The 12,446-nt window shown below is 37.6% G+C and overlaps 1 protein-coding gene across 2 annotated transcripts in view; it reads left to right on the top strand.

Annotated features, from left to right (window-relative positions):
- Positions 1-216: 216 nt before the first annotated feature.
- Positions 217-12,446, top strand: part of rnf24 (ring finger protein 24) — a 29,419-nt gene continuing 17,189 nt past the window's right edge. The window contains exons 1-2 of one of the 2 annotated variants that reach the window (XM_044114827.1): positions 217-229; positions 11,912-12,061. In XM_044114827.1, coding sequence (XP_043970762.1) covers positions 11,919-12,061 — 143 coding nt within the window. In that variant the 5' untranslated portion in view covers positions 217-229; positions 11,912-11,918. Of the gene's footprint in view, positions 230-9,299; positions 9,356-11,911; positions 12,062-12,446 lie in introns of those variants that run through there. The other variant, XM_044114826.1, reaches the window with a different exon arrangement.

Below are 12,446 nucleotides of genomic sequence, written 5' to 3'. Positions count from 1 at the left end.
AAGTCCAATTCTTCATAATGGAAACAACATTAACGGGAGCATCTTAGCCCCTCTTAGCTGGGGGATAGGAGGTGGTTTTGGGAAGTAATGGTTTCCTAACCAGACTGCACTCTTAAATATGTCACATACACATCAGACAACAGCCTGCAGTGTTTCTTGTCGGTCTGTATCTTTAAACAGGAAATTGAAGATTCCTCTGTGGGAGCGTGGATCGGACCCAAAAGTTCAGGTTTGTTTAACTTGATCCTCCAGGATCAATAGGAGGAAAGGGGTATTAGTTGTCCACAAAAGCAAAACAAAAAACAGAACACAGAGCCTTACTAGCATATCAAAAAAATAAAATAAATCTAAGAAGGGTCATTTTCTTCTAAACTTGCTCAACCTTATGATAACTGGCCTAGTTAGTTATCTTAACTAGGTGCTAATGCATAGAAAGGAAGCAATCAGAACGAATATTAAAACTTTAACCTGCTGATTTATCACAAACTCTATGAGCGATGAACAACAAATCACAGAAAACATTTTTTCTTTTAAGTAGCTTCTTTCAGCTTAGTGTGTTCTCTGATTTCCTCTTTAAACTCTAATACTGAAAGCAATTAACTTTGCTCATTCACTTTATCATAGCATTCACAAGGAAGAGCACTGCTTTCCAAAGGGGTAGCATTGATTTGTGGTGCATTTACTGAATGGAGAAAGATTGGATTTTTGAGTTGTCACTGAGCCCGTCCAGCTGAAAATCATCTGATTTCAGTCAATCTCTGATACTTTGGTTAATTTCTTGTGTTGCACTATCTGAATGTGTGTGTATCACCAACACTTGTGTCAATGTATCAGTGCTATTGTGTAGAAAAATATATTTGACCTCTGATGTTATCTGGTGCTGTTTTTGCATTATCAAATATCCAGAATAGACACAGAAACAGCTTAATGTTGTTAATACACTTAGGGCTGCAGTTAAACCCAGCCAGGCATTAAATGTATTAAAATTAAGGCCTATTCTGTTGTGTTGAGGAAACGTGACAAGAGTAGTGAGCCAAAGTGAGTTGACAGCTCTTTTCTTGTTTGGGTGCGATTTGCATCTCAAGTGCTTGCTTTGCTTACTGCATGAATCCATGAACTGCTATGCCTGGCTGTACTGAACACATACATCCAAAGCTAATCTAGTGAGCAGCAGGTCCAAACACTGAAAGATTTGCCCCGAATGGAAATAATTATCACTTAATATAACATACAGTTGAGATGATATGAATTACTGTGGATAGAGTACCTCCAAAAAAAGTGAAAGTGGCCTGTGGGGTTATCTAAAGTCATTCTCACAGGAATCAGATTTCCATTATCTTTGTCCTCAGCCGAGTTATTTGCACTCCTGTCGGGTCTTCTGTTGTTGGATTTATAGCAGTAAAGTTAATTTCTTATTAGTTGCTTCAGTTCTGCATTTGGGATGACAAATTGTCTGTTTTTTGCTTTGACCAAGCCCTGCTTCAAGTTGCCCAGGATGTTTTATTTAGCTAGTTGTTTTTCAGGTGTATTTGAGGTGCACTCAGTAACCCTAAATCAGATAATCCATATAAAGCATTCATCAGACCCCTGATCCAAAACCTGAAGTTTTCCTGCTGTTGCTTTAAGAGATTATTAAATTTGGCTTTCATCACATTGGCACATTTCTAGACTGTAAAAAAAAAACTACACATATTATTTTGTACTTAACACCAGGGAGCTCATGGGCAACTCTAACTGAACTTCCTTTAAAATCAAGGCAAGCACCGGCCAATCTGGTTTGTCTTCGTTTTCTTTTTTCAACATTTGCCTTACGAAAGACAGAAACTACAGCCAATCATCAAGCTCAGATTTTAGCATGGCATTTTGAGCAGAATAGAAAAACTGAGGTGCCCAGTATTTAACTGTTGGCTTGAAATTCATAGCACTCCTTTAATAAAGTATGTAACTCTTTTCAAAGGGGAAAATAAGTCATGTATAGCTGCATGTGTTTTAATACCAGTTATGTAAAGACCAAGCTAAAGAGGAAGTAAGTATTACTACTTATAGTGTAGACAAGTTCCTCCAGGCAAAGGCTTATTTAGTCAACTTACATAAAAGTTTATTTTAAATGTAGTTCTTGTCAAAAGCTTTCCACCAACAACCTTTCCAGTCTGACTTTTACAAGCTGGACTGCTTCAATACTTCAGGTGCAAAGAGTCGACTGTACATTCAGTGCTTACCAAGGAGCACTGCTGCTTTAACATTTTCTGTGTATTTTCCAAAGCAACTGCATGTGGCAACACAAACTGCTGTAACGTGTGCTCCGGACTTCTTGTGCAATTTTGTGCGACAGCCATGTAGCAGGATTCTAACAGGAGCATTGCAAACAGTCGTTATTGCAAGCATCCATTTTGTTTCTGTGAGTGTAAAAAGTCTCATAAGGTGGTGCACTATGAAAAAATAGGCAAAAGAAGAAATGAATTAAGTGGCCCTCCAGATGTTTGTTGTGACGGCTTTATAAGCACTCATTCTAAACTAGCTAGCGGTTAATTTTAAATTATGGTACTCAGTTAATCTGTATTTGGATCCACCAGTTATATATTGACCTCCCTCTTGTGGCAGGTGGCCAACTCCGGCAGAAATTATTCAGATTTACTGAAGTGAAACGTATAGCGTATAGCACGTTTATTTTTTACCAGCTTAAGGTCAGATACTGTTAAGAGCTGATCTTAGTTGGACTTCAGTGAGGCTGTTTTTAACTTACTACTTGTAATACTCACCCTGACATAACAAGTTTTATTTTTAGTGACTGTGACCTATACCATGTTGACCTACACTCTGCTTTTAGCAGCTGAAGAAACAAACTTTGATACATTTATTAAAGCTTGCACGTAACCTTTTCTTTATTCAAGTGTTACTGATTTTGCGCCATTCACAACTTTAAAGCTGAACATTTTCACTACATGTTGATTTAATGAGGCGTGGTTGCTGAAACAAAACCTAAATACGCATGCCAGAAATTACAATTGGGAGTCAGAAAAGAAAGTAAAAGCTTAAAGTTTGGTGACAGCTCACAATAAGGTGACATTGAGTACTGTTAAGAGGGAAACGAGAGGGTCATGAGATGGTAGGGGATGTAAGTGCCATTAGACAGCTGTTTGTGTCAGTTCTCCCATGTTTGTGTCAGCTTGAGTTACCCTGAGTGCTCTGAGAAATGATGGAGAGCACAGGGGGAAGGAGATCAAATCACCAACTGTAGTGGAGGTAAAAATAAATAAAAATAAATAATGCTTTTTAAAAAATTATTTTTAAGCTTGTTTAGGGTGAGTTGCTGAATTTAGCTTCAGTAAAGTTAATTATTGTTGTGAGAAATGCTTCTTTAACCTCCAGTGGTTCTATTTTGATAAGCACATTTTGAGATATTGCATATTTTTACCAATTTCAGGGATTTTATTATTGTTATCTGCATCCGCTGTTGCGTCATTACAATGAGTTTATTGTCAATATCTTTTTGTTTCTATAAAGGAAAAAGCTTTCTTGTGACCTCAAAATCAAGAGAAAACGTTTTTTCCGCATGTTCCAGTTACCCGTTAAAGTATGCTCATGTCTGACTTTACCAATTGCAAATTTTCCACCAGTTCAATAAATCAGTTTGAAAGTGAGCTCTTTCTTTTGTCAGTAAACAAGTCAGTGATGCTGAAAATAGCTAACTTTTTGGACTTCTTCCTGCAGTAACAACTTCATTACCAAAGAGTGTTGGTCTGGTAGACCTTACTTAGATGATGGTGCGTTCACTGATGAAACTGAAAAGTGTCCAATTACTCAGTTACTTGGCGCATCTCCAGAAATACTGGCTTTTGTGTTGGTAACAACTATTTGAAAAGCTTTTCTATGAACCAACCACATAAAGCACTACACCATAGATCATCTCATCCATCCACACTCACTATTGTGCCACATTCCCTGACAGACACAGATTTTGTGTTATTGTGAGTTTATTTGAAGACTTAAAAGGTTCTCCTACCACTATTATGAACATAAGGCTGGCTAGATGATGTGACTCTGGCATGTGTCTATTTTGACTTTCAGGGGTTTGAAAGATAAAGTTGGTGAATCCATGCTAATCTGATTCTTTTATCCTGTCTGTGCTCATATCATTTGTGAGAAAAGCCAAGAAATAAGTAAATGAGGAGAAATAAGTGGTGTACTATTCTGAATAAGTCCCCTATTACTTGTTCTGTATAAGAAACTTTGTAATTAATGGATCTGCTTAAGCCAGGGGTGGGCACTCCTGGTCCTGGAGGGCCGGTGTCCTGCAACTCTTAGATGTCTCCCTGGTCCAACACACCTGAATCCAACAGCTGAAGTTGCAGGACACCGGCCCTCCAGGACCAGGAGTGCCCACCCCTGGCTTAAGCTGTGCGTTAGACCAACCTTTTTTTAAAACATGATGTATATTTGGTTTGACACTATGAGGGTGGACTGCATGTGATTGAAGTATCATTTAATCACAGGCACTTCATGATCTGCCAGCACATTTTAATGAGCCCCTTCCTCGCCCCATGGGGCCCTGCTGGTTGTTGCTGCCCTTTGGCATATAAAGTTTCAGATGAGCACATCTCGTGGCAGCTAGTGGAAATTTCCACTTCTCATTCAGATGTGTAACTATTATTCAGTAGACCGCTGACAAGAACTACTGTACGAAGCCAAAGTGAAACGGGTATTATTTACAGGAAGCATTGTGGTATTTGTTAAAATGACCACATGAACCTGGAAAGTAAAGTGTGGAGTGTTGTTTAGGCTTGGCATTTTTACTGCTTCTTTGATTGAAAACAGTGGCTGTCTGACTCATCAGCTGTTTGAAATGAAAATTTGAGGCATATAGGCTTAGCAGGTCATTGTTTGCTCTTGTAATATGTGTGCAAATGGCTCAGTCACAATAAAGAATATCGTCTGGGAGGAGAGGTGGGTGGCTGTGGGGTTTTATTGCAATTGATAAAACCCAAAGTCTGCCAAGCATGACAAATAAGTTATGCAAGGTTTAACTTACTTACTAAGGAAGATGGGGAGGCTAATTGTTTTGCCTAAAAGATCAATAGAGACAGGAAATCCAGCTTTGTGACACAGGACATTCAGTTCTTTGTAAAAGTATTTGCTCCTTCTATAAGCTTTTATTTTTCACAACTGCATGGTTCAGATCTTCAGATTGTATTATCAAACATACCTTGTGTAAATACAAGAAGCACTTTTCTAAACCTAATAACTGGCTATGCTACTATTTTCAGCGGTTAATGTACCATAATTAATGACCAGTAATCCGGCATCAGTTTTTATATTGCTGTTGAGGAAATTCCCCTCACTCTGCTTTGTGGATTTGTTTTATTTCAGCCACATTGAAAGGTTTTGTTTATAGTCATGCCACAGCATCTCGATTGTATTTAAGTCTGGATAGCCCAAACCATGCCTTTTGTTTTATTTGAGCCTAATTATTTGAGCTGCTGGTCCGCATTAGATCATTGAGTGAAAGGTCTCTTAAGGCCAGACACTAGAGCAGAATTCAAAAAGAGATTGAAGTTAAAGTTACTAACCAGTCCCAGGCCATCTCTCTAAGCACACCATGTTTACATGCAGGTGATGTTCTATTTTTAGAATGCTGTTAGTTTTTTGCCAGATGTGAAAGAAGGGCCATTTTCCAAGAAGTTGAACTTTTGTTTCACCAATCAACTAAGTTTTCCCCAAAGAGCTTGGGAAACATCAAGATGTTTTGTGTCAGCTAAGGTTTTGACATTGGAACTCTTCCAAGGATAACACATCTCCGTCCAGTCTCTTTCTTCTTGTTGAAACATTAACTCTGACATTAACTGAGACAAGTGAGGTCTCCAGTGTTTCACACCTTGTTGTTCTGGGTTTGTTTGTGTCCTGGAGGAGTGGTGAATCTGCTCTTTGAGTAATTATTGTCAGCGAATCTTGGGAAGGTTCCTTAGAGTTCCACATTTTCCCCTTTTGTTGATAATGTCTCTCACCGTGGTTCACCTGAGTCTGAAAAAAAAAATACATTTTTAATATGTTTTTTTTTTTCACAACAGATTGAGCAAGGATTGAGACCTCTGCTAAATTATACTGACCTCACAGCAGTTGCTGTGCAGACCATGTAAAAGATGGATACACCGATAGTCTCACAGCTGTCAAAATAACAAAATCCACAGTCAGTCACAGATCTGACTGAAACTTGATCAGTTTAAGACTTTCAATTGACCTAAATTCTATGTAGTAATAACACGTGAACAGTGCTTATTTTTGTATTTGCAGTAATGTTAAACCGTCTATTGGGTACATCAAGCTCAAGACAGTTGTGTTTAAGCAAAACTTGTAAAATTAGCTGCTTTATTAAATAACTTTATTTTTATCTTGTCACACTTTTGCTAGTTATTTGGAGTGGCCAAGCATTTTGGGAAATAATATCACATTAAACTGATCATTTATGGTGATGACAGGAAAACTACAGCAAATATTTGTTTTGACCGACAGCACCGGTCAAAATGAAACTGTTGTATTGAGCAAATATGTCTTGATGACTCATGTAGTAACTAGAAAGTCCCCTCATGAAATGTTGACCTCTGGTCCACTGTGTAGTATTGATTGGCCAGAGGTTTTTGTTTGCGTGGAGCGGATGGTTTTTTTTTATGTTTCGGAATTGTCTTTTGAACAATTTCAAATAATGTGTAGATTGAGATGAGTAGGACTAAGAGGCGTATCAGCTGTTTTGCGATCCCTACAGGAAGTTCCCACATAATCAAGAACAGCGTTATGGTAATAAAAAGTACCAAACTAGCCTGGTAAATCCCCTGTTTACACAGAAAATTAGCATCTGCAAGGAACAGATAAGGTTAATAATAAAAAAAAAAAAAAAATCAAGAACTTAAAACTAGTATAAACAGGAGTCAGTGAAAACCAACAAATAAAAATAGAATCTTAAGGAGCAACATATAGCAACTTTAATGTTGCTATATGTAGCAACATTAAAAAGAGTAGTAACTAAATGGTTTAAAACTACTGTGATCTATCTTTTTTTCCTTTTAAAGTAAGCACATTTATTTTTGCTCTTGTGGGGAAGAACCCCCCCCAAAAAAAACATCTCGATACAAAATTAGGTTTTTGGCATTTCAAGGCATTTTAACAGTATGATTTAAAATTTAAAAGTTAAACGATATATTTCTTATCGTCTAAAACCGAGGAGCATTGTGTCTGCTCTTTCTCATCTCTCATGAATGTGACGTGCTGTGCACATTCTTGTTGCTCATTACGTAGTGGGGTGAGGCCATGTGAAAACAAATAAGTGAGAGAGAAGAGACGATTGGTAAGAGAGTTGGAATGAAAGATGAAATCATTTCTACCGTTTAGCAGCCATGCGATGCTGTTAGTTAGCATATCATACCATGTTTACCTTCTCTTATGGGATTAATCCCTTGGGCAGTTTGGAATTACATCACAGGAAAAGCTGAAATGGAAACAAACCATTTTATAGAATCCAATAGAGTTGGGGCATATTAAATGTTCTTAATTGGATACTTGCATTCTTTTTCTTCACAATTACACTACTTGTGAAAAACAATGTAATTACTTACCAAGTAAAATATGTATTCAGTTTTTAAAGATCCAGGGCACCAGAGAAACCTCATTGAGCTCTGTTTTATAAAATTGCAAGCCTGTCAACCTTTGTTCAGAAAATACTGTCACTAAACAAAGAATTATGTCTCACTTGTTTGGATAATGGTGGAAGTTATTCACCATAACTTTGTGAAACCACTGAGTCATCACTGACCTGCATGGAAAACTCAGCCATTTGCTTCTCTTCTAGTTTCTTTTTTTTTTTTCCTCGAATTTCTCACCAGCCTGAGTGTAATGTTGTTCATATACACTCATTGGCAGTGTTTCACTCTCGATGCATTTCTGGGTTATGTGGGATGTTAACTGCGAGTGGGTTTGGATTTCTGGATCACTGGGTGCTCCCAAGATACTGTCAGTCAGCGATTCTTGACACCAAAGGAGTTGTTGGCAGATTCAACAACGTGGCTCCTAGTTGAAAACTGAGTCACATAGTCTAATTTCCATGAGTAATGACATTTTTACAATAAAGTCCTCTAAAGACCTAAAATACATAGATGTTTGGTGGTTACATGCTCATAGTGTCACGTAACCACCACACTTTTGCCAAAAACTAAGACTATATTAATGTTCAAGTATGTTTGTATATTGGTTAAAATGCTGACAGTGGTAATTATTTAAACAGAGGTACCAGAAGAAAATTACAACCATAACAGAAAAAAAGTGAATCATACCTTTTTAAATTCAGCAGACAAAAATGAAAAGTTAGGTTTATTTATTGGGGCTGGACAAAATGGTAATCTTTAAGCTTGTTAATCTGTCAAGAATAAAGTTTTCTTCTTGGTTATTTATTTGAACCACATGTCCACAACCACAAATGGTTACTGGGACTTTTATGTGACAACATTACTCAAAGTAGCACATGCATTGTGGAGCAGAAGGAAAAAATATGCTTTTTCAAAATGTTTCATTAATAATAGTTTGATGGGGATGAACAGTCGGCTCCCCTTTTGCTTCAATCGTACCTGCAAGTCTTCTACCAGTTTTGTACATCTAGAGGCAGAAAATTTTGCCTATTCCAAGTCTGCAGTATCACTCAAGCTGAGAGGATTGGAAATTATAATATTAAAGTTTTGCTACGGATTCTCAATTGGGTGTAGGTCTGGACTTTGACTGGGACAATATGATTGTATGCTTAGTAGTTGCTCACCTCTGCACCATTTTTAAGTGTGTTCTTTCAGTGTTGGACCATATTTAGCTCCATACATTTTAAAATCTGCTTCTGCTGACGAGCATTCCCACAACATGATGCTGCCGCCACCATTTTCAATTGTGTGTAGGGCGTGTACAGTGTCCTGTGGAGTGTTAGTTTTCTGTCACACATAGCACCTAGCGCAAAGTGCAAAAAGTTAAAATATGGTCTCATCTTCTTCCAAAGGTTTGCTTTGCCCCCTAATGTGACTAATAGGTACTTTGTATTTGTCTTCTCCATAAAATCTTAGTTTAATACAATGAAGATTTTGACTGTCGATGAGAAAGGGGAGGTGGCTATGTCTTTCATCAGAGACACCAAAAAGGAGTCACAGTGGAGAGGGGCACGGGTTCAATGTGAGCTGATATGAAAGGGAGACAGAAGTACTGTGGTCCAAAAATCTTACCTGCAGCAAACTCACAAGTTTCTTTTTCAACAACACATTATGTCACTTCACAGAGGCCTGTGCTGCAAGTCTAGGCAGACTTTTCTGTTCTTCAGCATGAAGGCACCACTTGGGTATGTGTACATCAAAAGAAATGGCGCACGCATGAATCTGTGGTCTGCATGAATATACATGTTTTATCAAGTCATTTTAACGATAAGTAATACGATAATTTATTAAAAGAATGGTGAAATGTCAAACTGTTTTGTCCTTCCAGGGATGTTTGTCATTTTGTTGTAGCTCAGTGACGTGTTTGTGTTCAAATAAGGAAGGAAATGTCTGACAGATGATCTTACAAAGTTAGACCTTCAACTTTAGATTAAAGAGCTGGAAATATAGGGACCAATGATGTCTTTGATACATGCATTCATATGCATATGTGAATTATGTGCAGTTACTTAAAAGTAAATCTGCCAGGGGTTTTAATAGTTTTGGCCTCAATTATAATTTTACAGTAGTGTTAAATATATAAATATATACATGTATATGATTTTTTTTTCTTGTTTTGATTTGTAGACCTACAAAAAAATAAAGAATAAACATCCACTGAAATGAATTGTGGTTTTGAACGAACCATAAGTCGCACAAAATTATTCTTTCTTCCTGTTTAAATTTTATGGATTTAAAATGGGAGACAAATAAGCTGATATTAGCTGTTTAATGAGTCAAAGTGTTTGACTCAACAATAACTGCTTAACAGAAGAACTGTGAAAAATCTGACATCTAAAGTAGTGTTACCTTAATATGGGGTGCGACCCTCTTTCTACTTATCAACCATCAGAATACTTGTTTAACTCTGCATGTGAATTTGTCCCATTTGTAAGTGAGGGAAAAGTATAGTAACCTCATTTAGACAAGCTGACCAGCAGTGTGCACCAACGGGTTGGTCCGTATGCAGAATTCAAAGCTGGTCAATCCAAACCTATTTTGGAATCTCATTAAAGCAACTTTAAACTGTTGGGTTGGTAAGAAATCTCAAGTACTTAATTTCCATGACCTGCCATAAAATCTCTCTCCTCGTGGGAGCGATTGGGTGATGTTTTTGTAGCAGCTCTGTTGGATCCATTTAACAAGTGTAATGTAGCAGCCTCATCACTCAGCTAAATTGTTTGCCCTGTCAAAGATTTATGTAAAGAGCTGAGCGAAATCCCCTGCCAGCTGCTAAAACTTTTAGGCATGATGATATCTTTAAAGACTGATATTTAAAGACTGTTGACTTTCAGTTCTTATGCAGCTCCGCACAACCTGACCGGCCTTTGTGTCCTCATTAAACTTCCTGTCCTGCATACTTGTTTGCTGCAGTCATCCATGAAACTTAGCCCAGCTGCTAATTTTTAGTCACAGTAAGATGTCTAGACATTTATCCAAATTGCATAAAGCTTTAGAGAGGCATATCTTACAGGTGTTGAGAAGGAGGGGTTCCTTATGCAAGGACTGGATTTAGCAGGGGCTGAGTTTATCCTAATGTTGTATAACTGAGTGCCCATTTGTGTGGGGGCGAGTTTATGGTTATCCAGGGGATTGTTAATGGTCCTAAAAGTTTCCACAGGGGGGAGTGTCGGGGAATGAAGCTGTTTGGGGTGGGGTGAGGCCTGAGACAGCATCCCTAAAGGAGCAGACAGCTATTCCTGTCATCCCCTCCTCCTACTGCTCCTCCTCCTCTTCCAGGGTCCCTTTTAAGTGAAGATGTGGACATGTCTAGTCATGTTCCTTTTGAGTGGGAGTACTTGACCAATAGGCTGTTATTGGTATGGCATAACTTTTATGAATTAGTTTATACGGCTTTAATGATGGGGTTTGTTTAAACAAATGATATGCAGATAGTTTAAGCTTTTTTTTTTCTTGCTGTAGCATAATAGCCACAATCAGCACCTTGCAGAATTAATCCACTTTCCCTTTAAACTTTTTCACATTTCTGTTCTGTTGCAGCCACCAACATCAGTGAGCATGTGACAGATAGAACAACACACATCTATTTATTCTTAATTTATAAATTGCTAACAGGTCTTAGTATTTGAAATTTAGGTTTTTAGTTGGAAAAAGCTTTTGGAAAAAATGTCCTATCTTCGTTCTCTTTTGGTCAACAAATCAAAAGGAAATACTTTGATCTTTGTGTTTGTAACAGGATGAAATATGAAAAAGTTCCAGGGGTACTAATACTGTTACCAGGCACTGTAGCAGGGTTGTATGTGCATATAGCTCCATTAAATTGTATTAGCCATAAATAAAGCTAAATTTTATGCATGCCATATTGCCTCTATGCTATTTGTTGGACATTGAGAGATTCATCTGCTATTTGATTTCAATTTAAATTATGTATTTTTTAGGTTTAACCAGTTTATGCACATCTACAGCATTTTGCTTTTGCACAAATGAGCAAAAGACAAAATTTAAAAGGTGCATTTATACGGTTGAACATTACATTTAGGGGATGCACAATATGTTTGCACTAACATTTAAAATACCTGAGCTGTTCATTCACAATACAAAAGATTCAAAATAAAAATGTTCAAACAAACTTTTAGATTTACTTTGTACTGTCTTATGTCAACACATATTATTTGACTCTCAGTGCAGACAGAATGTGCAACTAATTATGTTTTGCATGTTATGTGTCTCTCTTCATCTAGAATATCCATGAGCTCCGATTTCCCACACTACGGTTTCAAGATGCCAAATATAGGGTTCCAGAACCTTCCTCTTAATATCTACATTGTGGTCTTTGGGACAGCCATCTTTGTCTTCATCCTCAGCCTCCTCTTCTGCTGCTACCTGATCAGGTAAGAGCTGTGCACATTTTAGTTTTGGATTAGAGCTTCCTGGCTTTGTCATGGGTCCATGGCAAAAGGTGTCATACAGAAAGTTGCTTAGCGTTGCAACTTTACTGAGTGTAGTAGATCTAAGGTCAGATGATTCTACATCATCCACATCCGCTTCAGAGGAAAAAGCTAGGACAAGTAACAGAAATGTGTTTATGACTTAATCTGCTTTACATGAACAAACTTTCTCCATGGTTAATAAAACACAAAAACCATATGTTAAGTAATTTCAGGTTATCTGGCACATTTTGCCAGGAATACACACAGCAATGACCAAACCTGACATAATGCACCACCAGGTTTGAGTTTTATAACGACTTTACACTCAATTTATGTTTACCTTACC

Source organism: Gambusia affinis, linkage group LG04 (assembly GCF_019740435.1).
Source record: "Gambusia affinis linkage group LG04, SWU_Gaff_1.0, whole genome shotgun sequence".
Taxonomy (NCBI): domain Eukaryota; kingdom Metazoa; phylum Chordata; class Actinopteri; order Cyprinodontiformes; family Poeciliidae; genus Gambusia; species Gambusia affinis.
This window is presented reverse-complemented; position numbering and strand designations above follow the sequence as displayed.